The following is a 27,341-nucleotide window of genomic DNA, read 5'->3' as shown; positions in this document are numbered from 1 at the left end:
TGTGCCGGCCTGGTAGGCACTACCCCAGCAGTAGCCACTGTAGCTAGCAGTTCAAGAAAGAACTGAAGAACCTTTATAAACAGAAGGGACTTCCCACTTACAGCCAACATGGCCAGCAGCTGCCCTAGTTGCCTGCCAGCAGTCACCATGACTGCCGGCTGGCAGCAGCCATGAATGCCAGCCGGCAGCAGTCTTTACTGCCGGCTGGCAGTAGTCCTTACTGCCGGCCGGCAACAAAAATGGCCGGCAGCTCACAGCTGTCATTACTGCCGGCCGACAGATGTTAAGACTGCCGGCCGGCAGCTATCAACTGAAAGAGGGGGAGTCTGGTTGATCCCGGCAACCCACCGGTAACAGTAAGGTTGCCGGGATCGCCAACATAAAGGGATAGAAGGGAAGGGAAAGAGGGTCCTGAGAAAGGTACAGCAGGAGCTGGCCTTAGCCTGTCCTGCCCCACCTAACAACTCCGTTTCTGTATTAGAACTATCCCAGGCGGCTAAAGAATTCTATTCCTTAGCCTAGGGATAGATTAATACAAATAAGAGGTTGGTAGCACCCTCGCCACCACCTTGAAAGGAAAGGAAATGGGGTTGAAGTGCCAGTGTCCTCAAAGAATAAGAAGAATCTATTCCTCAGCCTAGGGTCCACTAACACAGGACTAGTCTGCTAGGTCACAGGAAGAAGGGTCATATCGTACAAACCCTTCAGGAGTAGCCTAGGGAGGTCTAGCCTCCTATGTCGGTAGCCTAACGTAGCAAGAGAATTCTATTCAACTTGCCAGGTAGCTACCGACCACAGACTAAAAACTCTGAGATTCTGGCCAAAACCCCAAAAACCTGCATCTGCGGTTATGGAGGAAGGCCAGAAAAACCGTAGGAAAGTCATGCCTGAATTAAAAATTTGAGGCCGACCCGCTAAGGTTGTAGCCAGAGGCTACACTCAGAGGGAGGAGGGATTACCCTTAAACCCCTTTTTTGAGAGGGGTAAAGTTCATTCAATTAAAAGAGATATCTATCTCTGCCTAATTGAAATCACCGTACACAAGGGTAACCGGAGAGTGTCTAACGTATAATAACAGGCCTAGGATAGAAACCTAGGCGAGACAAGATCTCGGTTACCTCACTCACCGAGACTCTAACAATACGATCGACATGGAAAGGAAAAATATGCACAGTGTAAATATCTTTACAAGAATATATTGCCTAAATAGCTACATAATAAAATAATTAATTAGTGAAATATGAAGCTATTTAAAAACCGGGAGGTTGTTCTGCTAACTAAATAACATGCCCAACGAACTACAGCCCTCATAGCGCCTCCGGTACAGGCTAGCTCTAAACACAATAAATTACTCAAATTTCACTGTGAAAAGGAAGCTAAAAAACTATTCATTGTAAAGATCCAATACTCAACTTTCCGATGGCGAAAAAAGTCGGAGAATGCATAATAAATCCTTGAAAATCGATCGAAAAGTTAGATCAACAGGGAACACCACTAAGCGAAATCGCTACAAAATTAGGAAAGTCCGCCATCCTGGGAATGGCGCTGGGGTGGTTGTTAATAGTAGTACGGGAGCGGGGGTATCCTTGTTACGGGCCCCTTCTATTCTTTTGCCACGTCCCCCCCTCGAAGCGTTAATACTCTTCGGGGCGAAGATTGCTATGTGACGTGTCAAGAATACGTCCTCTAATATACACGATATCCTTGAGAAAATTTAAGGATATTCGCTCCAGGAGTTAAAATTCTGGGACCTGAAGGGTAATTCTCTGGGAATATCACTGTAGTATATAATATATCCTTTAGAAGCTACCTTAGGAACTTCCTTCAGGACGACATGGCTTGAGCCCAAAAAAATAATATACATAAATAAAAGATATGGAAAATGACTGGAGAGGCAATAAATAAAACAGGTGAGTTTATCATAATTTTAATATTCTTGGCATGGTGTTTAGAGTATAATGAAGTTGCATAACTTATTTTATCAACACAGTTATCAACCAACATCTTATAGTGTCAAAATTATCGTAATTTACTCGGTGTTCCCGTGACAGATTCTAAGTATACGATGAAAACCGCGCGCTGGTAAACGGATACGGAACGCCTCGTGTGAATGTTCGACGGAGGTTAGCCACCACCCAGCCTGTCGGAAAGAAAACGGGTCGTGTGAATCGGCCTTTACTCTCATCTCTGATAACAAATTTTGTTACTTCACAGAAAAAAATTTTTCATGTCACACTACTTACCATACCCTTATGCAAGTTCAGGTAACATCTCATCCATGGTGTTAACTGTCAATAATGAACTAATGGTACGCTCTATGACTCTATGGGGAAAAGCCACGGTTGCAGGCCAAGAAACGAACGCGTACGATACGGTCCTCGTTCACACAAACCATCATCCACCCGTTGGTTGGATGGCTAAGTTACGGCCGTCAAAGAAGAAAGCCGAGTCGACCCGGACGGCTGATGACCGTGGACCGCCGTCAACCTGATGAGTCATTTAAACGATGGCTTGCCTGTTGAAAAGAAAACAGGTTATGTGAATCGGCCTTTAGAGTGGTCTTGTGTTTGAAATAAAATATAGATTACGATAATTGATGCATGATTTCGATAATATATTTTTATATCAAGATAAACCTTTTCTTTACTATTAAAATATTCATCATATGAATATTTTGTTTAACTAAACATCAAGGGTAAAAATAGATTTGCTTAATAAAATTCGCTAGGCAAGATATGGGTATATAACGTGAAAAGAAAATTCATTGTACTAAAATTGTTGATGTCACCACAGTGCGCTAGATCCGGTGGAAATCACAGTATGATGTATCAGCACCAAAAAAAAAAAAAAAAAAAAAAAAATTCTCAGATTGGTAAATTAAGTGAAAGAAAAATATCGCACCATATAACACCCACTATAGCTTTCCTCACATACGCACATAAAACATACATACATACATATATACATACATACAAGCTTCAAAATGACCATGGCAAAGGCCTTGATGCCCTACCACATAACCTTGATGTCCCTGATTTTATTTTCTTGTAACCAAATACTGGCTGTAAGTTGCCTTATCTCCACAAAAATTGTATTCAAGGCTATATATATATATATATATATATATATATATATATATATATATATATATATATATATATATATATATATATATATATATATATATATACACTGTTTGGCCAGCCAAAGGACAAAATAACTATTATAACTCTCTAACGGTAGTATTCCATTGGGTGGGCGGTACCTTACACAAAGTAACGTTTACTTTATAAAAAAAAATTGGAAATTCGTAGAATTAGGTAAATAATTATAAATCCTTCGAGTGAACCGGTTTCAAGCAGGGAGAAGGTCGTCTGTTTATGTTCAAGAGGTAACTGTATGACAGAAGTTTCGTTCATTGTACAGTAGCCAACAATTCTTCCCTTGTTCGGCCTGTCGGTGATCTGTAAAATTCAGAAGGTTGATTGTTAAAACAAAAGGAAATTTGAATGGTTTTTAGTTGTAGACAGATGTGAGCATAGGAAGGATGATGGTGGTAGTGGAAGTGGGCCATCATGTCAAGGATAGTGGTAGTTTGAAAGATTGTAAGACCATTGAAATGTAGAGAAATGTTGCTGGTGGGGTTGTCCAACCCTTTACTCCCTAAGGTCCCTGCGGAATTAATGATTCTTTCATCGAGACATAACATCCCATTTTGTAAAAGGATAATCTTCATTTCACCCTCATATTTCGTAATTAAGCTCCTTTCCCCGTTCAAACTTAATATGAATCGAATCAAGTCGTAATCGCGGTCATAGCGCACTTTTTCTTTTACCCCATTTTGTATATACTGTATAACTTATCGTTATTTCTATCGAACGGAAATTCAAGCTTATTAGCCCTATTGTCATTTTTCTCATTATTGTATTGACGATTGTCATCACTGTTACTCTTATTATTACTATTAATAATGTTATTGTTATATGATCATTGGTTCTTTATTGATTGTTTTTTTTTCTTTTTTCTTTTTTTGTCAGGAAGACATATTTTGATCAATAAATTATGGCTCTTTAATTTATTCTAACTCTACCTATAATCCTAATTATGAGATAACAATTATCCAGGCTGAATAATGCATTGTTACAGTTAGCCACTTACTCGTGTGGGGAATGTAAATTGGGCTATTTGAAGCACTCCATAAAACTAAGGATTCTTCATGGCTCCATACCAGGTCCCTCAAACCGTTCAACTTCCCCATAGACCAACATCTTCAGTGACAAATGCTTCGTGTAACAAATTTGTTTGTCAGTAATGAAGCTTAATTAATCTACATCGTCATCAAACTCAAGGCTATTTCCTAATGACAAAGATTTAGCTGTTTTGACAATATTTTTTTCAGTTTTGGAAAATGCTTAGTAACGGAAATTTACGTTCGGTTAACATTAGGACATTTTACATTTATATGTAGAAAAAAACAGGTTATCTTGACATTGTGACATCGTAAGAAAGTAAACAAAAGTTTAACAACAAACAAATCCTTCTAAGCGACCAGTTCTGAAAGCCTCATATTTAAGTGTTATCGAGTATTATTTCCGTCGCTTATGTTGTTTGTGCTGCTTGACCTATTATATTAGTTATTGAGGTAATTGCATGATACATTCATTTCTTTCTAAACCCGTAGCCATGGTCCGTATGCATTTTACCAACTGGATATTTTGTGATATATGCAAATGTGGGGGATATTTACAGAGAAATGCCCAAATCACGAAATAAGCAATCAAAAGAACACTCAAGGTTGCTTTTGTGTGTAATCAGTAGGATGGCAATCAGCAACAAGAATATGTAGCACGAAGATGTTTCGAGGTTAATAACTGGAATAACCTACCTCAGGAGATAATTTAGAGCCTTTGTATATCAGCGGCCAGTTGACATCAACTAACCTAAACTTTGCCCTGTAACCTAACCCACAAGCCCTGGCCTTACCTACTCCCCTTACACTGCCGTATCTAAGTCACCCGGCATCATACATAGACCCCTATAACTTATAGTGGGTTATTGTCGCTAGTGAATCTCAAGCGCGTTATTATCATTTACTAGAAGTTTTTGGGGTATATGTATGTTAGCAGCCACCTTTATGTATAATGACGGCTGACTAAGAATACGGCAGTGTAAGGGGCGTCGCAAGGCGGCTTTAGCCCTCCTGTTTTATGCTCGCTGGAAGAACTGGCCACTGATATTCAAAGGCTCCAAGTTTTTTTTTTTTTGCAGCATCCGTTCTTCCCCCTAACTGGCTTTTGTTCTTTGGCTTCTACTATAATTTTGTTACTGCATCCTTTTTTCCATCATTGTTTCCTGCTTAGAAGCTTTTGCTTCATACTGCAAGTGCAGGGTTACTCCAGCAGTGGCATATTGGTGCTGATTCACAGAATGACCTCTCAGGCCCCATTGCTGGGCTTCATGGCTCAAATTCACGAATCCAACTCAGGATATTGAATCCATCTCGGGATTAGGTGGAACAGATTCTAAGTAGGAAGCTTTGTAGAATGGCATACACGGATCGGCTTAAGCTGACATAATCCCCTAGCAGCTTTTGTATATTAGTGGCCAGTTCCTCCCACTTGCATAGAAAATGAACACCAAATACCTGAATTTCTGCATCTTACCTAACCTACAAACCGTGCCCCTACCTACTTACGTACTTACCTAATGGGGGTACTAACTCCCCTTTGTGACCCCCCTTACACTGCTGTATTCTTAGTTGGCCGTCATCATACATACAGGTGGCCGCTATCATACATACATCTCCCTATAACCTTCAGTGACCTATACTGAGACCAGTTGGCAGGTGCATCTGTTGTACTACAAACTGCACTGACTCTATATCTGCTAAATAAGTTGTGAATTATAGAATTTCCTTTTAACCTGTACATTTTTGTTTATATGCATTAACGGACAATATTAGGTTGGTAACTGGAGCTTACATAGTTGGATAGAGCTTTTCAAGCACTTTCTTTACCTAGGTAATCTATAATTGGGACTAATGTTAACCTAGATACGTAGATTAATGAAAAATTTCAGACCCTTCATCATTATCACATGCCTTATTAATTGTCAGTCACTTACCTTCGTTTCGATGTTAATTTTGGGAAGGAAGTTTCTGTTGCAAACATTTCTAATATACGGTTATTTCCCTGTCAGAAAAAATATGTCTACCCTGATAAATGTGTGTGTCTTGAGAGATTTTGACATTGATAACTATCTGAAACCTGTTTATTCCTACACATAATGCAAACCCACAAAATTTAATGGGGTTATTACTTCAGTGAAGTTGGAATAGCTGTTAAGCTTTTAATATGGTAAGCATAATTGCCAGATGGGTGGTGGTAAGCCTCTCCCACCCAACAGGTGGAGCCACCTTCACTTAGGCTTCAGCCATGATTGTTTACTAATGTACAGTGCCTCCTTATGTCCTGCATTGGCTGATTAATGCTTTTTTGCTTTCTCTTTTATTATTATTATTACTAGCTAAGCTACAACCCTAACTGGAAAAGCAAGATGCCATAAGCCTAAGGGCTCAAACAAGGGAAAAATAGCCCAGTGAGGAAAGGAAATATGAGAAATAATGAAAAATTAAAATAAAATATTTTAAAAACAGTAACAGTATCAAAACATATTTTTATGAATAGTACTTACCTGGCAGTATATATATATATATATATATATATATATATATATATATATATATATATATATATATATATATATATATATATATATATATATATATATATATATATATATATATATATAGCTGAATATATATATAACTACCAGGTAAGTATTTATAAAACTTTGTTTTATCATAAAAACTCCATTTTTAAAGAAAATAAAAGGAAACTAGGAAAATTATTAAAAATAAGAAAGAAATATGCACCATAGAGTTTTGTATCTACTGTACTTTATGGTTTTTCAGCTATCTCGTAGGTGGGATCCCAGAACAGAACACTTGCAATAGCTGAGAGATTACTGTACACTTATTGTGGGCCTAACCTGATGCCTGTGACCACATGCTCAGATTGTCTGGATGTTGGCAGGAGTCATCACCTCTGTTTTTATACAGGACAAGGGGTTCTTACATTTTCTGGAAAAGTTAAACCAGCTAAATTTTAGTTCCAAGGGACTTTTTCCCCCCATAAGGAGAAGTCTCTTATTAAAGGACAATTGTTTGTATTCATATAGGAACAATTTTCTCATTTTTAAAGTAATTTGAATTTTTCCTGACTTGAGTTATTTAAGTTACACTTCTTGCTTCAACCATCCTGCAAGCCATAGGCCTAAGGTAAGAAGTGAGTGTTTAGTTCAGTGTGATTTTAGATACCTAGTTAAAATTCTAACAGCCTTTCCAGCTATGCTGTAGTCATACTCTTATTAAAGGACTCTGGTTTGTATAATTAGGAAAACTATCAAACACTTTTTAAAAATCTCTGATGTTTTGTTGATTGCAAAAAGTAATTCCAATTTATAAGAATTTTAAGTAAATGAAGAAGATCAAGTTATGTAGTGTAAATGTTTTCACGTCATCATTTACCCTAAAATTGGTTTTTTGCTTTTTAAGGTTGCTTCATTTCTTGTGTAATGAGTTGATCATTTCGATTTAACTTTTTTCAGTTCAGCGTGAAGGTTTATTTAGACCTGTTTAAGAATTCTTTGTTTGAGCTGCGCACTTTGACACCCAGTCGGTAACTTGAGTCCCAAAAATACTCAAAACTAATGAATTTTCATCCGTTAGAAAGTTACTGAACTGTATTGTTATAAAGTTACCTAGCTGTTAAATTTTTTTTTTACAAATGCTCATGTTGTGCATGTCCAAATACAACAAATGCTTATCAACTCCCTTCAAAATAACAACAACTATAGATATAGAAAATTATTAAAGTCTCTCTGCTTTTATTGTTAAATTCACAACTTATTACGATATTAGTATGCCTTTCTGATGTTGATTTTGATAGAAAGGCTCTGAAATGTAAATTTATTTCAGACTAAGTTCAATTCAGTAAAATTTAGCATTTTAGGGTATGAAAGAAGTTTTTGATAATATGACTTTTTCTATCTGTTTCAGGTGTTCTGTAGCCTTTTGAAGCAATGACCATGACATTAGGAGTTGATGCTGGCCAGACCCCAAAGTCTAAGGTATGGTTGCTACCTATAGGATGTTGATTAGTTGATAGTTATGGCTAATCGTCTCATTGGTGGTGAATTAAACAGAAATCAATTCATCTCTCTCTCTCTCTCTCTCTCTCTCTCTCTCTCTCTCTCTCTCTCTATATATATATATATATATATATATATATATATATATATAGAGGTATATATGAATATATATCACAAACACACATGATTTCAATCAATGTAAATATCACCCACGAATGGCATTTAATACCGAATTCTATGTTGGGATATATATATATATATATACAGTATATATATATATATATATATATATATATATATATATATATATATATATATATATACAGTGGAACCTCTACATACGAATTTAATCCGTTCCAGAACCGACTTCGGATGTAGAAATTGTTCGGATGTAGAAACGAATTTTCCCATAAGAATACATTGAAATAGCATTAATCCGTGGTTGAGCCCAAAAACCTATGATAACTTCTTAATAAACTACTACACATAACTTTCCCATGAGAATAATGAACACTAAATTAGATAATAGACATGTAAATAAGAAGAATTAGCAAAAAATGATAAATAAGAAACGGGTTTTTAGCGTCATTTACCTTAGAAACTCCAGCGCAGGTGTTGTTCGTCTTCGCTACGCAGAGGAGAGAGGAGACGGACGGACGGCGAGGAGGTAGAGAGATTAACTACGATAAACGTAACACTACCGTAACTTATTCTAACTTACACTAAGTGAACTTTAACATAACTTAGCTTATTTTTTTTTTTTTTTTTTTATATTTTATATTTCTTTTTACATTTTCTTTTTTTCTTTTTGATGATTACGTAATTTTAATCACTATCACTTACATTTAAAATTGACTGAATTTCTTTTGCTTCACTCTTTTCCGTTTTCTGTGTTTCACTTTCTTCCTCTTCACTCTTTGCCGTTTTCTTCGGTTCACTTACATCCTCTTCATCGCGAGTTCGCTTCGCAGTTTTTTAAAGAAAGCATCGATAGATAATTGCTTCGTACGGCTTTTCAGAATGTTTCAAAAGTGCGTTAGGCAAACATCATCGAATTGAGAAACTACACGACAAACCTGCAATTTCTTTGGATGGTATTTGTCGATGAAGTCGACCACGTCTTGATATTTTCCTAACACCTCTTTTATTTGCGCTGAACCTAACACATGTTCTACCTCCTCGCTCTCTTCCTCGTCATCACTCATGTGCTCCGACATAGCATGGAGTTCCTTGAGCTCATCCGTCGTCAGTTCGTCGTGATGTTCGGCGACGAGTTCCGTAACGTCATCTGCGTTGACCTCCAGACCCATGGACTTGCCAAGGGAGACTATTTCCTCTACGGCTTCCGCTGCACCGACCACGGGATCAGGTTCGGGGTCAAAACCCTCGAAATCTCGGGGAGAAACTGCATCAGGCCACAGCTTCTTCCATGCAGAATTGAGGGTCCGTCGAGTTAATCCCACCCAAGCCGGATCAATGATCTTTAAGCAGTGCACGATATTGAAGTGGCCCCTCCAAAATTCACGCAAAGTTAAGTTGGTGCTTTGCGTGACATTAAAGCACTGCTTGAATAAGTGCTTGGTGTACAGCTTCTTAAAATTAGAGATGACTTGCTGGTCCATGGGCTGGAGGATAGAGGTGGTATTTGGTGGAAGATACAGCACCTTTATGAACTTGAATTCATCGAAGATATCATCTTCAAGTCCGGGGGGGTGAGCGGGTGCATTGTAAAGGCATAGCAGGCACTTTAAAGGCAATTTCTGCTCATGAAGATACTTCTTCACAGAAGGACCGAAAACTTGGTTTACCCATTGCACAAAGAATTGCCTAGTGACCCAGGCCTTCGAGTTGGATCGCCAGAAAACATGAAGCTGATCCTTATCGACGTTGTGTGCTTTAAAGGCCCTAGGGTTCTCCGAATGGTAAACAAGCAAGGGCTTGACTTTAAAGTCCCCGCTAGCGTTGGCACATAGAGCAAGAGTCAACCGATCCTTCATTGGCTTATGCCCAGGCAATTTCTTCTCTTCAGCAGTGATGTAGGTTCGACTCGGCATCTTCTTCCAAAACAGCCCGGTTTCATCACAATTGAACACCTGCTGCTCTACGTAGCCTTCTTCCTTTACGATATTTTCGAATTTCTTAACAAAGTCAGTTGCAGCCTTTGTGTCCGCACTAGCAGCCTCTCCGTGGCGAACAACTGAATGAATCCCGGACCGTTTCTCAAATTTCTCGAACCAGCCACGAGATGCCTTGAAATCATCTGAGGAAGGCTCGGTTGAACTCTCCCCAGCATCACCCCCAGAGCTCTCCTCCTTCAAGTCCGTAAAGATGGCGTGCGCCTTCTCGCAGATAACGGTTTCGGTGATGGTGTCGCCAACGATCTCTCTATCCTTAATCCACACTAGTAGAAGTCGTTCCATCTCTTCTATGATAGGGGTACGGCGTTTGGAAATTATAGTGATCCCCTTAGAAGGTTTCACTGCTTTAATAGCTTCCTTCTGTTTAAGGATTGTCGAGATCGTCGACATACTATTACGGCCATACTGTTTAGCAAGTTCACTCACGCGGATGCCACGCTCATGTTTTTCAATAATTTCCTGCTTAATTTCTATAGAAAGCATTTTCTTCTCCCTTTTCTCACCACTACCACTACCACTGCCAAAACTAAGCCTTTCTGGACCCATGATTTACGTAAATTATCGTTAATGGATGCACGTAAAAAATCACGATTAATTCACAGTTAATATCAGACCGCAAAGAGCACAACCGCAAGAAGCTGACGAGAACAGAGGACTGACCCAAGCCGCGCTAATTGAGCGTCCCTCCGAGGTCGATGTGCTGCCTTCTATCGGCGGAAATAAAAAACACTTCAGGCGCTATGAGCACCGACTACGCGTACGAGTATTGTTTACTTCGGGTGTCGAAAAAAACATTTGGGTGTAGAGTCGGAACGTGTTCGAATTGTACTTCGCGTGTCGAAAAATTCGGATACAACTGGTACGACGAAAATTGCTACTTCGTGTGTCGAAATAAAATTCGGGTGTAGAGTCAAAAATTTGCTCGAGTTTTACTTCGGATGTTGGAAAATTTGGATGTAGATACGTTCGTGTGTAGAGGTTCCACTATATATATATATATATATATATATATATATATATATATATATATATATATATATATATATATATATATATATATATATATATATATATATATATATATATACAGTATATGCGCACATATATATATACAGTATATGTATGTGTGTATATATATACACATATATATACACACAACACATATACATATACTTATACATATACACACACATGTATATATGTGTGTGTGTATATATATATATATATATATATATATATATATATATATATATATATATATATATATATATATATATATATATATATATATTTTTTGGGCTCAAGCCATGTCGTCCTGATGGAAGTTCCTTAAAGGCAGCTTCCTAGGGTATATTACAACTACGGCGATATTCCCAGAGAATTTACCTTAAGGTACCCAGAATTCTAACTCCTGGAGCGAGTATCCCTAAAAAAGACCTTAGGGATATCGTAAATATCAGTGGACGTATTCTTGACATGCCTCATAGCAATCTATACCCCGAATAGAGTTAACACTTCGTAGGGGTCAAATGGCAAGAAAACGAAAACGAGAAAGAAAAGGGGAGAGCCGTTCGTAAGGCCCTCTCTTCTCCCGTTTCGTAATCGTGCCCTGCGCCGATTCTGGCGCCATCTGCATTCCTTTTTGCGTAGCTTTACAACTCGGTGTTTTTTCCTGTGTTTCTACCAAAATCTTGGATTTACTCTCATTTTATGCTTTCTCCAACTTCTTCTGCTTCGGATAAGTTGAGTACTATTTCCTTTATGTATAAATGTAGGCTCTTGTTTAAAATTAAAGTATTTAAAAGAGTTATCTTTGATACAAGAGCTGTTGCCTGCTGGAGGCGTCATGGACGCTGTCGCTCGCTAGAATAGGATTTATTTGTTAGCAAGAGCGACGTTCCCAGCCCCCTGCGCTTTAATATTAGCTGCTTAGCTTAATTAGGAATTCTGTTATGATGCGTTAGTAGTGCGCCTGGCGAAAGATTTGCCTAGGCTGACCAACACTAGTCTTCGTAGCCTAGTTGTTGGTCCTTGTACTTCCTGCATGATAATTAGTCTTCCAAGTGTGATTTTATATTGCTTAAAGCGTTAGGCAACGTTATACATACAAGCCCTTTTCGAGTAATTTCCAAGATAGTATTGGAGTGAGTTTCGGTGATTTAGGTAATCGATTCTCTTAGTGCCTAGGCTAGGTTGTCTTAGGTCTTTATAATATTATCTGTTTCCCCGTTTGCTCCCTTCTCTTTGGGGAAGGGGCAAACCCTTTCCCTCTGTTTAAGCCTTAGGCTTAACTCTAGTGGTTTGTTTGAATTAATTTTCAAATATAACTATGCTGGAGTAGTACTGTACCTTCCTGCTCCAACTGATTTGGTTCAGAGGGGGACAGTACAGCAGTGTATTAGTCTGAGTCCGTGTTGGTCTAGCGTGGGGCAGAGTCTCCCTTGCTGCCTGACACGGGCATAGGAGGTTTATCCTCCTTGATTCACCTTGGAAGGTTTCGGTAATTATGATCCCTTCGCTCGGTGACCCCTCAGACTTGTCCTCTTTGCTGTTCCGGGTTCGGGATATGTTCCCTTTCCGGAATAGCAATTCCTTCCTTGCCTTGGTTTTAGGGAGGCAGCCAGTAGTGCCGGCCTCCCTCCCTGGATCTCTCTGGCTGAGATGAGCTTTCTTAGTTTGGATTGATCCTTAACCAAGGCAAGGTTGGACAGGACCCTCTGTCCTTCCCTTCTATTTTCCGTTTCCTTTGTGTCAGTCGTCTCACATCCGTACCTAGCATAGGTTGGGATGGGGAGCTGACGTGGTCCCCTGTCGGCCGGCAGAGTGTGCCGACCGGCAGAGGCCCTATCCTTTGAGTGCTGCCCGGTCCTTCCTTGGTCCCTCAACCGCTACCGTCTGTAGTTTCAGTAAGCAGTGGTCAGGAAGCTTGACTTATTGTCTCCCCTTCCTCTCGGCACTCTTTCGGGTGTCGGGCGCGGAGGTACATAGCCTCTTAGCCCGGCACCCATTCTGTTGTCTTTTCTTGTGTTGTCCTTGCCGTCTGCCGGCCTAGTGGCCGGCCGTCGGTAGGGGGGTGTTCGCTAGTTCTCTTGCTGTCGGTCGGCGGTGGTCTTATGCCTTTGCTGGCCGGTCTCCTTGCTCACCTGCCGGCCACTTTGAGTGGCGGCCGGCAGCCGGGCGCTACCTGGGGTGGATGCCAGCCGGCAGGGTTTACTCACCGCTGCCGGGCCGGCCTGCTACATCACTCGGTTGGCCGGCCACTAAGAGTGATGGCCGGCAGCTGGGTGCCAACCGGGTAGCTATGGACCGGCAACCACTACCGACCGGTTCAGGCATAGGAACTGGAGTTCTCCCCCGTCTGGGTGATCCTAAGTTGCATACTTGAGACCTACCTTTGGAAAAGGGGGTGGGGGTGCTGACCGGCAAGAGCCGGCCAGCACACCACCCTCATGTACTGTATCAGTTCTTCCCTGTTTAGTGTCTTCTACCAGGGGAGAACATGATATAGTAGGTTACAACACTGTCTTTTCTAACTTACTTGTGTTGCCTTGTGCAATCACTTGGTGTTGCCTTACAGGGATGAAAAGAGAACTCTTTTCATCTTTAGCCAGAATGGTAAAATCTTACCTTAGGTGTGAGCTACACCTAATTTCCCTCGGGAAATATGATCTTTGGTTATTCTAGCAAAGACTAACCATTTGTTTTTAATGGCTGGTGGGCTTCCACAGGTGATTGTGGGGGATTCACAAGTATGTGTCTTTTCCTTATTCTTTATGGTCTTGCACGACCCGTTGTTGTTGGCCTTACAGATAAGAAAGTGAGTTCTTTCTTGTCTACTATCCGGTTTTTTAAAATCATTCCTTAGGGGGGGCTACACCTTCTTCCTTTGGAAATTTTCCATTGGTTAATCTGGCATAGATTAACTATACGATTTTATGATTTGGAAGGCTACAACAATTGGGTGTGCGGGAAATACAAGGATGTGTCTTTCCTTTCTTTTCCGTTTTGTTATGCTACTGTGCATATCCAGTGATACGTAGTTCACTTGATACTCATGGAAATTTCTTCTCTTTACAGGAGGACCATCCGTAGTGCGGATGTATTTCTGCAACGTCCGCAGTAGGGCTTCTGCGGACATGGTTCTGAAGGAGGCGTGTGGCATGCGCTGTCTCCATGGATGTTCTCCGGTATTGGGTTCCCCAGGTATGTTTCATATGCACTAACCTATCTATTAAGGCTTTTTCTTTTCGCTTCGCTCAAAATCCGTTTTCGTCTCCCCTACAACGGTGGATTCAAGGGATATAGCTAGGGAGAAGCTTCGTACCTGGGTGAGGGGCTTTCAGAAGATTACCTCTGGACCTTATCTTCCAAATGAGAAGATGAGGGCTTTCTTTTCCTAGGGCATCAACTGTTACAGTGATTCCCCAACCTCAAGAGGAGGTCCCCTTAATTCAGATCCCGTGGATGCTGAAGTCACGGTCGCCTTACTTAGCATCTAGTTGGACGACAGGATGCCAGACGTGTCCGAACGTCTGGAGGAAGACCTCCTGGCAGAAGGCCAGGATGAAGTTCGAGCTCCGAACAAGGTAGCGGAAGAGGCCGAGAGAGGTCGGCTGCTCCGGTTCAGGTCCTTGAACCTGCTCCCTCAACATCATCTGCTCTCGCAGTAGAGCAGGCCCTCCCTCCATTGTTGGCTTGATCCAACAAAGGCAGAGGGAGAAGAATGGGAAGGCAGCTGCATTGTAACTGCAGGGGCACATCCGGACTGCTAGGTCCGGTGGAAGGAGGTACCAGCTTCAAAGGAAGAGACAGAGCCGAAGGAGGTCGTAGTGATAGACCAGGCTAGGCTCATGCCTTGCTTTCTTCTTCGATGAAAGAGAGGGGCTTCATGAACTCAAAGGTAGCTGTATTTGAGTAAGAGGCTCCCTTCCTTTGTGTCCTCTCCTGCCACAGCCTTCCCCCTTTTTCGCTGAAAGGGTTGCGGCGGTTTTGAAAACAGTCGAGGCTGGCAAGCCTTTCCCCTCCCTGGTGGAGTGTAAACCCTTGTTGCTGGCCTTTAGAAAGGAAGATTTAGTAAGCAAAACAAGGACTGGAAGGACGTCCATCTTACCTTCTCAGTCCAGATGTGGGAGGCGGATTTCGCCGGACGCCGGTTCGGCGAGATCCTCTCTAAGCTGTCTGGCTTTCTTTTGCGGAGAGAACTCTAGACAAAAGAAAGACTGGCTGCCTCTTTGTCTCTTCAGTCCACGTTTGAGACGATGACAAGTGATCCCAAGGTCCATGAAACGTTCATGGTGGTGATCAAGACTCATCTGGCCACTGTGACGAAGGATCTCTACAGCTCCGTCAGGGCGAAGAGAACCTGTAGGGAATTCGTGTTCGCCCGGGCTACGATGAGGCACGAGCCAAGGAAACTAATCTCCTCCAACAGTTGGGACAAAGACCTTTTCCCTAGTGAATCGGTCAAAAAGGTTGATAGGGCCGCCACGGACGATAGAAATCTTCTCCAGGAGTGGGGCCTGTCTACCAAGAGAAATTCCTCCCCGGATGGGGTCCCCATCCTTGGAGGAAGACTAAAAGGATTAGGATACTTTCTCGGCCAGCTAAGTCAAGTAGACTTCAGCAGCAACGGCATTTGCTGATGCCCTCAGTGCCCCAGATGGTGGCAAAAACCCCGACCACACTTCAGTGGGTTCCCCAATTCGTGTCGACACAGTCTCCGGCATTCAACCCATCGTTCGAAGGTCAGTCAACTGCCTGTCGAACAAGCCTAGAGGAGCAGCCAGAATTTCGTCTAGGCGCCCCTCAAGGAGAAGGGGTTTCATGGGTGGTCGCGGTCAGAGAGGCAAGACCTCAGGACAACAGTCCGAGCTAGATGATATTGGTAGGAGGGAGTCTCCAACGCTTTTGGGATCGGTGGACCTTCGATCCCTGCGTCCACAGCCTACTCAAGAAGGGACTGGGCTGGAGCTGGTACAGTACTCCATCCCCATACCCTCGGCGTTTTTCCTATACTCCACCCCCGTTCTGGAGGAGTTCATTCATGAACTGTTAGAGGAAAAGTGATCCGAAGGGTAAAGTCCATCTAATTCCAAGGGAGGCTGTTTTGTGTTCTCAAGAAAGACTCGGAAAACTCGGAGTCATTCTGGACTTGTCGCCACTTAACAAGTTCATAGCGAACTACAGGTTCAAGATGCTAACAATACAACACATAAGGACCTTACTGCCCAAGAGGGCATTTACCGCCTCCATAGTTTTGTCAGACGCCTATCGGCACGTTCCAATCTATTGTCGATTCCCCTCCTACCTAAGGTTAAGGCTACAACGAAGACTATACGTCTTCAAAGCCATGCCTCTCGGGCTTAAAATAGCCCCAAGGATTTTCACGATGCTTGCGAACGTAGTTCTCAGTCAATTACGCCTAAAGGGAATTCAGGTAGTAGCCTACCTGGATTTTTGGCTGGTGTGGGCAGCACCCAGGACAGAATGCTTGCAAGCTTCCCTGTATGTGATCCATTTCCTAGATTATCTAGGCTTCAAGATCAACAGGAAAAGTCTCAACTTCCTCCATCTCTAAGTTCCGGTGGGTGTGAATCCACTGGGACCTAATGTCACACCGTTTTCTCCGTCATGGCGGAGAAAAGAAAGGAGATAGCTGGTTCTGTCAAGAGACTTCTAGATTCTGTATGGATATCAGATGCGAACTGGAGAGTGTACTGGGGTCTCTCCAGTTTACTTCGGTGACAGACCCGGTGCTAAGAGCACAGCTAAAGGATGCAACCGGAGATTGGAGTAGTTATGCATCAGATGCGCGAAGAGATCTGAGAAGACCAGTTCCGCTTCGTCGAAATACTCTTCTCAGGCCTTGGTCCCAAGCCAGACTCCTTAGGAAGTCGGTTCTTCTTCATCCACCTCCCCCGTCGGTGACGAGTCACTCAGACGCCTCGAAGGAGGGATGGGGGAGTTCACTCTCATCAGAAAAAGGCCCAAGGGTCTTGGTCCAGTCTATTCAAGACCTCTCACAGTCATTTTCGAGAGACTATGACAGTCCTTCTTTCCTTAAAGAAAGTCTCCCCGCATCGCTCGATCCACATTAGGTTGGTGCTGGACAGCGGGGGAGTTGTGAGATGCTTGAATCGACAAGGATCAAGGTCGCCACCTCTCAACCAGGTGATGTTGGCCATCTTCCGATTTGGGGGAAGAAGAAATGGTACCTGTCAGCAGTTCACCTTTAAGGAGTCCGCAATGTGACAGCGGACGCTCTATCCAGGTTCACACCGATAGAGTCGGAATGGTTCCTAGACGCAGGACCATTCTCCTTCATTCTGAGTCAAGTCCCAGAACTGCGGCTAGACCTCTTTGCGACGAAAGACAACAAGAAGTTGTCCCCGTACGAGGACCCCTTGGCGGAAGCAGTGGACGCGATGTCCCTCGACTGGAACAGATGGTTCAGGATTTATCTGTTCCCTCCTTACAACCTTCTGTTGAGGGTCCTCAACAAACTGAGATCATTTAAGGGAGTAGCGGCAGTAGTGGCCCACAAGTGGCCGAACAGTGTGGGGTTCCCTCTGGCATTGGAACTACGATTGGAGTTTCGACCGCTACCAGATCCAGTTCTGACCCAGTGAGTCCAGAAGTCAATTGTCTGCGCTTCATCACAGAAAACCCGGACCCAGCAGCTCATGATTTCTTTCCTTAACAGGTGAGAAAGTGTTTCGGGATTTCGAAAGCCAGCATGGACTTCCTAGAGGATTATAAGTGCAAACCTTTTATAAGGCAATATGAGTCATCTTGGAGAGAATGGGTAGGCCTTGCCAGACGAAGATTCCGCAGGAGATCACGACGGACTTCTGCTTGTCTTTCTTCATCCATCTCCATGGTTATGGATCGGTAACTAACACGATTTTTCATGTAGGCCTGCTTTGACAAGACCCATTCTATATGCCTTCCAGGTCGACCTCGCTAACGAGATCTTTTATAAAAGTTCCGAAAGCCTGCGCTAGGCTCAGACCTTTAGCACCTCCAAAGCCCAATTCATGGTCTTTAGAAAAGTTCTTCATGTTGCTTCGCTGTTGAACAATAAGGAGTGTGCGTTAAAGGATTTGACCCATAAGTTATCCTCCTTTTTGCACTCGCGTCCGGGGCCAGGGTTAGTGAGATCATACCCCTCTCGAGAGAGGAAGGTCATGTTCAGTTCCTGGATGGGTGAACTGAACCTATTTCCGGATCCTACGTTTCTCACCAAGACCGAGTTACCCACCATCAGGTGGGGTCCCTGAAGAATCTGCCCTCTGAAAGAAGATGCATCTCTATGTCCAGTAGAATGCCTAAAGGTCTATCTTCGTAGAACTTCAGACTTCAAGGATGGCCATCTGGCCAGGGGAGAAACGTCAGGCTCAAAAATTTATTACTGAAACAACTCAGGGCGAAAATCACATATCTTATTCGCAGAGCGGATCCTGACTGTTCACCCACAGGTCACGATCCGAGGAAAGTTGCTTCATCCTTAAACTTCTTTAGTTGTAGGGATTTGGACATCTTCGTTCGTACACTGGCTGGAAGTCTTCCAGAGTGTTCTTTCGTCACTATGCGAAGCAAGTGCAGCAACTAAGAGGTTCTGTGGTGGCAGTGGGTTGCGTCGTTAACCCTGCTGTTTAACTCTGCGAGGAACAGTAGCTTAATTGGGACAATTAATTCCAGGGTGAGTATGTAGTCACATGTTGTACTACAAACTATGTGAGGGTACTGGGTGACCCATGTTGACTGTTCCACTTTCAAAGGTGAACCCAGCATAAGTGCAAACATGCGTGCCGAGCGTTTCTAACGCTAATGTGACTGATTAGCAAAACAGACTGTTGACTTTGATACTTTGGTATCTTAAAAGTGACTCCAATGTTTTTTCTTTCAGACAAACAAGTTTCTGTTTACTATCATACTTATGCTTAAAGTTTTAGTTATCCTCCTCTATATATATATATATATATATATATATATATATATATATATATACTGTATATATATATATATATATATATATATGAGTGTGGTTAACCTGTTTGTTTATTGCCTGTCAATAAACTGGTTCTTGAGAACCTTGCGTCTCCACCTGTGAGCATTCATTCTATGTATATTTACCCGGGGATAATTCTAATAGAATGTTCCCTTATGCAAGCTAATATTGCATTGGTTTATGCTTCCCCTTAGCTGGAGGACTCCATCCCATAAAGGGATGGTGACGGATTTACGAGTTTCCTCCTAAGCGGATATGAACCTTTGTCCAATACGTGTTTTGAGCGGAGGACTGGTCGATATTTCATATTGACACAGTGATTCTTTTCGAACTTCGCTTTACCCAGTATGGGGTGAGACCACTATACTTGCTTGCCTGGGGTTCATACTTAGATATATGTACTCTTCGAGACTTTCCCAGAGTCTAGTAAGACTCTTCCCTGTTGGGGGCAGGAAGCTCTATCATGGTTTATGATTAGTTGAAAAGATGTATGACGGTAACATCTTAGGTCTCTAGGTCGCGTCGACTGGGGGAAATACTTCTGAGGAGTACGGCACATTTTGAGAATCCACAGATACAGTAATGCTCTGGTATACTTCCATCAGGACGACATGGCTTGAGCCCAAAAAACGGATTTTGAGCGAAGCGAAAAATCTATTTTTGGGTAAGATGGCCATGTCGTCCTGATGGACCCGCCCTTCCCTTTCAATGAAAGGGCCGTAGGACCCCTCCCTACATACAGTATCTGTAGCACCTCGTGTTTCGCTACAAGGAATGCAGATGGCGCCAGAATCGGCGCAGGGCACGCTTACGAAACGGGAGAAGAGAGGGCCTTACGAACGGCTCTCCCCTTTTCTTTCTCGTTTTCGTTTTCTTGCCATTTGACCCCTACGAAGTGTTAACTCTATTCGGGGTATAGATTGCTATGAGGCGTGTCAAGAATACGTCCACTGATATTTACGATATCCCTAAGGTCTTTTTTAGGGATACTCGCTCCAGGAGTTAGAATTCTGGGTACCTTAAGGTAAATTCTCTGGGAATATCGCCGTAGTTGTAATATACCCTAGGAAGCTGCCTTTAAGGAACTTCCATCAGGACGACATGGCCATCTTACCCAAAAATAGATTTTTCGCTTCGCTCAAAATTCGATATATATATACATAATATATATATATATATATATATATATATATATATATATATATATATATATATATATATATATATATATATATATATATATATATATACACACACACACACATACGTATACACACACACTTATATATGTGTGTGAGTGTATATATATATATATATATATATATATATATATATATATATATATATACATGCACGCACACATATATATGTTTGTGTGGGTATATATATATAACAGATTTTGAGGAAAGCGAAAAATCTATTTTTGGGTGAGATAGCCATGTCGTCCTGATGGAAGGTCCCTTTAGGCAGTTTTCTAAGGAATATTCAGCTACAGTGATACTCCCAGAGAATTGACCATAGGTCTCCAGAATTCTAACTCGTGGCGCGAGTATCCTTAAGAAAATTCTTAAGGATATCGCATAATATCAAGGGACGTATTTCCTGATACGACACATGGCAATCTTCACCCTGAATAGAGCTTTCGCTCTGAGGGGGAAGAGTGGCGAAAATGAAGGGGAGTTGTCATCAAGGTTACCCAGTGGATCCTCTTTCCCATACTACTACGGAGCAACACGGAGTAACTCATTCCTTGTTGCAATTAAGCATGACTGGCTACAGATAGAGTAGTTTTGGGTGGATATTTGTTACATATATATACTCCTTTTCTAGAAAGGAGGGTGGGTCCATCAGGACGACATGGCCATCTCACCCAAAAATAGATTTTTTGCTTTGCTCATAATCCGTTTTTGGGCTCAGCCATGTCGTCCTGATGGAAGTTTACCAGAGAATTACTTGAAAGTACTATATCTGTGGGGTTGTATAAGTGCCTTTACCTTGAATCAGCTTCTATATGGTCACCCAGACCACATAAATATATGACGCTACTGTTATTCGTCATATCCGCTAAATTTGGAAGTAACTTAGGGCTTCCTGCCCCCTGCAGGGAAACTGTCAACACTGACTATAGAAGCAACAAGGTTTTGTATACATAAGAACAAAGTGGAATTAACTTAGCACAAACATGTTCATACATTGAAGCAACTTCAAGTATTTTACATTAGGAAAATAATTAAAGGACTCTGGCTAGTTTTATTCAGCTACTCATGGGGCAAATAAGACGCAAATACATTTTTAGTATTTATTTGTATAGACAAAAATAAATACAATAACGAATGTATTAAAATTGAATCATTTACTACATAACTAACATTCTTAAAGTACATATATATTTATCACCTGTAAGGGAAGAAATATATGTTAACCCTTTTACCCCCAAAGGACGTACTGGTACGTTCCACAAAAGCCATCCCTTTACCCCCATGGACGTACCGGTACATCCTTGCAAAAAAATTTTATAATTTTTTTTCATATTTTTGATAATTTTTTGAGAAAATCCAGGCATTTTCCAAGAGAATGAAACCAACCTGACCTCTCTATGACAAAAATTAAGGCTCTTAGAGCAATTTAAAAAAAATATACTGCAAAATGTGCTGAGAAAAAAATAACCCCCTGGGGGTTAAGGGTTGGAAATTTCCAAATAGCCTGGGGGTAAAGGGGTTAATAAGGCCACTTAGAGATATTGCAAAGTTATTAAGATAATTTCACTTTAGATGTTGGATGTGTTCAAACACTGTGTACGAATGTACACACGGCAATGATGTTATTGGTTAGACTCTACACCTATAAAGAACAGTCCAAGAGCCACTAGGGTGACCCTTAATAAAAGGTATTACACTTAAAGGTGTTAACACCTTTTCAACCATTCACTGTAAAGTCCCAAACAGTTCACTGTTCATCGCAGCACTAGACGACAGGTTTTATAACACTACCTGCCCCCACCACAAAGTGTTTAATTTCATGCACTTGCTTCGCATGTTTATAATATACTCTAAAGGATTTTCACCCTGTATATGAGTGGAATCTATCAAAGTCCATATGCTGAAAAAAGTTCAGCGAGGAAGCAATGTTTCTTGGATCATGACCTGCGGGTGTACTGTCAGGATCCACTCTGCGAATAAAGTAGGTGAGCTTCGCCCTCAGTTGTTTCAGGGATAAGTTTGATCCTGAGGTTTCGCCTATGAAGAGATGTCCTCCCTTGAAGTCTGAAGTTCTTCGAAGATAGACCTTTAGACACTCTACTGGACATAGAGAGACATCTTCCTTCAGAGAACAGATTCTCCAAGAACCCCACCTTTTGGTGGGTAGCTCGTTTTTGGCTAGAAATGTAGGATCGGGAAAAAGATTCAGGTCTCCCTCTTCTGTGAACTGAATATGGCCCTCGTCTCTTGACAAGGCTACTATTTCACTAACTCTAGCCCCTGAAGCTATAGCGAATAAAAATATCACTTTCTGTGTTAGATCTTTTAAGGAGATATCTTCATTGTTCAAGTTTGAAGCATAGTGCAAGACTTTGTGCAAAGACCAAGAAATGGGCTTCGGAGGGGCTGCTGGTTTAAGTCTAGCGCATGCCTTCTGAATCTTGTTGAAGATTTCGTTCAACAGGTCCACCTGGAAGGCGTATAGAAGAGGTCTAGTCAAAGCCGACTTACACATAGTTATCGCAGTGGAAGCCAAGCCTTGTTCGTGAAGGTGGGTGACGAAGGACAGGCAGAAGTCTATCGAGATTTCTGTCAGCTTTTTTGCTTTAACAAAAGAGACCCAATTCTTCCAAGACGATTCGTATTGTCTTCTGGTTGATTTTGACTTGTATTCTTCTATAAAGTCGATGCTGTCTTTCGAGATCCCAAACCCTTTCTTGACTGCTAAGGCGAGAAAATCATGAGATGAAGGTTTTGGTTCTCAGTGATGAACCGTAGACAGTCGACTTCTGAACCAGTTGGGATAGAACTGGGTCTGGTAGAGGAAACAGCCTTAGCCTCAGTTCTATCACCAGAGGGAACCAATTGCTCTTGAACCACTTGGGAGCCACCACTGCTGCTGTCCTCTTGAAGGATCTCAGCTTATTGAGGACCTTCAGCAGGAGATCTGTTGGCGGGAACAGATAGATATGACTCCATCTGTTCCAATCGAGGGACATGGCGTCCATCACTTCTGCCCGAGGGTCCTCGTATGGGGCTACGTATCGAGGTAGTTTCTTGTTGTCGTTCGTTGCGAAGAGGTCGATCTGCAGTTCTGGGACTTTTCCAAGATGAAGGAGAATGAGTCTGGGTCTAGGAACCATTCTGACTCTATTGGCTTTCGCCTGGATAGAGCGTCTGCCATCAAACTGCGGAACCCTTGTAGGTGAACTGCTGATAAAGGCCATCTTTTCTTTCTTGCCAAGTGAAAGATGGCCAACATCACGTGGTTGATGTAGGGCGATCTCGAGCCTTGTTGGTTTAGACATCTCACTATCACTTTGCTGTCCAAGGCCAACTTGATGTCGGCTGATCTGTGAGGGATAGCTTTTTCAAAGTCAGGAGGACTGCCGTGGCCTCCAGAATGTTGATGTGAAAGGTCTTGAACAGGGATGACCAGGTCCCTTGAGCTTTCCTTTGACGGGAATGACCTCCCCATCCTTCAGTTGAGGCATCCGTGTGGATGACTACTGACGGTTAAAGTGGTTGTAAGGGAATAGTCCTTGCTAGGCTCTTAACCTTCTACCACGGCCTCAGAAGCGATCGCAGAAAGGTCGGTGTCGGTCTCTGTTGATCTCTTTGAGCGTTTGATGCGTATCTTCTCCAGACTCCTGACGCATCTTTTCGCTGTGCTCTTAGCACTGGTTCTGTTGCTGCTGCGAACTGGAGAGAGCCCAGTACTCTCTCCTGTTGGCGTCTTGAAATCCTGTTGAATTTCAGTAGTCTCCTGACAGAACTGGCGATCTTTCTCCTCTTCTCTTGTGGAATGGAGAGGCGGTGTGACTGCAAGTTCCAATGGATTCTCAACCATTGAAACTCTTGAGCTGGAGAGAGGCGAGACTTCTTGTAGTTGATCTTGAAGCCCAGATGTTCCAGGAACTGGATCACCTTTGTAGCTGCCTGCAGACAAGCAGTCTTGGATGCTGCCCACACCAGCCAGTCGTCGAGGTATGCAGCTACCTGAACGCCTTCTAAGCGTAGCTGTTGTACGACTGTGTCCGCAAGTTTCGTGAAAACCCTTGGGGCTATGTTTAGTCCAAAGGGCAATGCTATGAAGACATACTTTGTCTTCCGTAGCTTGAATCCTAGGTAGGAGGAGAGGGGGCGGCTGACTGGAAGGTGCTAGTAAGCATCTGCCAGGTCTATTGAGACTGTGTACGCCCCTTTCGGTAACAGGGTCCTTATGTGTTGTAGGGTTAACATCCGGAACTTGTTATTCTCGATGAACTTGTCCGAGTCCATCTTGGGAACACAAAACAGCCTTCCCTAGAATTTGATAGACTTTGCTCTCCTTATAACCATTTTGTTCATTGAGGAAATGAAGGTGGAGATCTGTTCTATTTCCACCCTAGTCCATTCTTGATTAGGCTGTGGGCCCAGGGATCGAAGGTCCAACGATCCCGAAAGTGGAGAAGTCTTCCTTGTACCTGGAGCATCTCATTGCTTGGATGATCCGGAGGGTTTGCCACCCTGACCACGTCCTCCTCTATCTCTTGAGGGGTTTCTTGAGGAGCCTTGTCTAGATCCTCTACCTTTCGGGCGAAAGGTAGTGGTGTGCCTCTCAAAACCTGGGTTATAGGCTGGTGACGGGCTACCAGCTGTTGAGGCACCACCTGGAAAGTGGTTTGCGGCTGAGCAACCATTTGGGGCACCGTGGTCATAGTGACCGTAGGATGTTGTACAGGTCGAGGAGGCAGTCTTGGCTTCTTCGTCTTCCTCTTAGGTTGGGGACCAGCATCAGGGAAAGATTTTCTCTTGGCAGAGCTGCCCCACTTTTGGAGAAGGTTCCTATTCTCCGTGGCGGCTTTAGCGACTACCCCTTGGACTGCTTCCTTTGGGAAGAGGTCCTTGCCCCAGATACAGGAAGGGATCAACTTCCGAGGCTCGTGTTTGACCGTTGCATTGACAAACACAAACTCTCTGCAGGCCCTCCTGGCCTTCACAAAAGCATGCAAGTCCTTGACCAGAATAGCCATGTGCATCTTGGCTAGGACTGTATACATGTCCGGGGTGCTTGCCATGCCTGCACATATCTCCATGCAGTTCTGGAGGGACAGAGAGGTGGCTAGTCTCTCTATTGTCTCCTGTTCTCTTCTCAGGAGAAAGTCCGACAGCTTCGGGAGGTTCTCATTGAACTGCTGTCCTGCAATGTCCGTGTCGAGTTTTGCTACTGAGAAGGTTAGGTGGACCTCGTTACAATCCTTCTCGCCCGTGGGCAAGGCCAGAGACAATGGCCTACACTCCTCTAGCGTAGGACGTGGTTTGCCTGCATCAACTGCCTTAAGAACACTGTGGAGAGCTTTGGACGTGAAGGGGAAAGCTCTGGATGAAGGAGCAAGGAAAGTAAGGTGCTTCTTGCTCAACGCAGAAACTCTAGTGTTTGTATAGCCTGCCTTCTTCAGGCTACTCGTCAAGAGAGCCTGACCCTTGTCGTGGTCAAAAACCATGACCACCTCAGGTTCCGTCTCTTCCTTAGATGCCGCCTCACTCTTCAGCTGGATGAAACATTCCGGGTAAGCCGAAAGGTTTGGCCAGAATTGGATATCGTCAAGGGGGATGGCCCCCATCTTCTCCGAGATGTAGAGTTTCCCATTCATCATGGGCATGAACTCTGCATACCTCCAGGGATTGGTTTCGGAGCATGGTGGCAGGTCAGACACTTTGGGCCGCTTGTAGGACCCATGAGAAGCAACCACGCGGTTTGCTTCCTTGAATTCCTTCCTCATATCTATGTTTTCCTTACGTAGAGTATCGACCAACTGCTGGATCTGGGCCATAAGCGCTTGGCGGGTCTGGTTGAGGGGTTGAAGCCGAAGAAGTTGACGGCACAGGCTGAAATGCCGTCACAGACAGAAGAGGGTCCTCCGCTTCTTTGGACTCGAGATCTTCTTCCTCCTCAGGTGGTTGGGCCACCTCTTCTTCAGGGTCTTTTGAAGGAGACCCTTTTCGGTGTCTGAGGACACTTCTGACATTCTCTCCTGATGGATGTCCATGTCTTGTAGAGCCTCGTTGATGTTGACCTCTATTGCAAGTTGTACGTAGGGAGGCCCGGGTCGTGCCTGAGGCACGACTCCATCAGCTGTCGCCTTAGGGAACAGCAGGCTTCTGATAATAACGCTTGGTAGGTACGGTCCCGGAGATTTCTTCTGGAACCCTCGTACCCATTTCCGAAGCGTTTCCCTCGCAGTATCCCTCGACTCCGTCGTCTTGGGATGGCCGAAACCCTCGGTCATCAAGGCCGAGCAGATGTTGCAATCTTTGGGATCCCAGTATCTCAGGGTTTCAGTTGCAATGGAGCAGGGGGCATGAGACCTGCACATGTTGTGGCCACAAAAGTTCTTACTCTTGTGGTTGCAGTATATCACTGCACACTTCACCTTGGACTCCTCCTGTAAGGAAAGAAAAAGGTGAAATAAGTATGGGGTAATTTATCATACAGATAGATTAAACTCATGCATTAAAAATAGCACTTACTATTATCATTATAGCTTAGGATAGTAAGCTAGAAAAATAGGAAAGACACATATCTGTGTCTCCTGTCCAGGCAATTGCTGTGACCTCCCTCAATATTAATACAGTAGACCCCCCCATACGACATTAATTCGTTCCAGAGTTGGTATCATATGGTGAAAATGTTGTATGGCGGGCAATAGAATAGCTAATGCGTGCAAAACCCCAGGTAAAAACATCAAAATTTTATATACATATTAAAAATTAGTAACAAAATAGTATAGTAAGGACTGT

At 42.8% G+C, this 27,341-nt stretch overlaps 1 protein-coding gene across 4 annotated transcripts in view; it reads left to right on the top strand.

Annotated features, from left to right (window-relative positions):
- The first annotated feature begins 4,329 nt into the window (after nt 1-4,329).
- The window catches only part of ave (Protein aveugle), a 54,348-nt gene continuing 31,336 nt past the window's right edge, over nt 4,330-27,341 (top strand). The window contains exons 1-3 of one of the 4 annotated variants that reach the window (XM_068348140.1): nt 4,330-4,642; nt 6,974-7,149; nt 8,120-8,190. In XM_068348140.1, coding sequence (XP_068204241.1) covers nt 8,143-8,190 — 48 coding nt within the window. In that variant the 5' untranslated portion in view covers nt 4,330-4,642; nt 6,974-7,149; nt 8,120-8,142. Of the gene's footprint in view, nt 4,643-6,223; nt 6,357-6,973; nt 7,150-7,181; nt 7,340-8,119; nt 8,191-27,341 lie in introns of those variants that run through there. The other 3 variants (XM_068348141.1, XM_068348138.1, XM_068348139.1) reach the window with 3 other exon arrangements.

Source organism: Palaemon carinicauda, chromosome 24 (assembly GCF_036898095.1).
Source record: "Palaemon carinicauda isolate YSFRI2023 chromosome 24, ASM3689809v2, whole genome shotgun sequence".
Classification (NCBI taxonomy): Eukaryota; Metazoa; Arthropoda; class Malacostraca; order Decapoda; family Palaemonidae; genus Palaemon; species Palaemon carinicauda.
The sequence above is the reverse complement of the archived record's forward strand: the minus strand, read 5'-3'. Positions and strand labels throughout refer to the sequence as shown.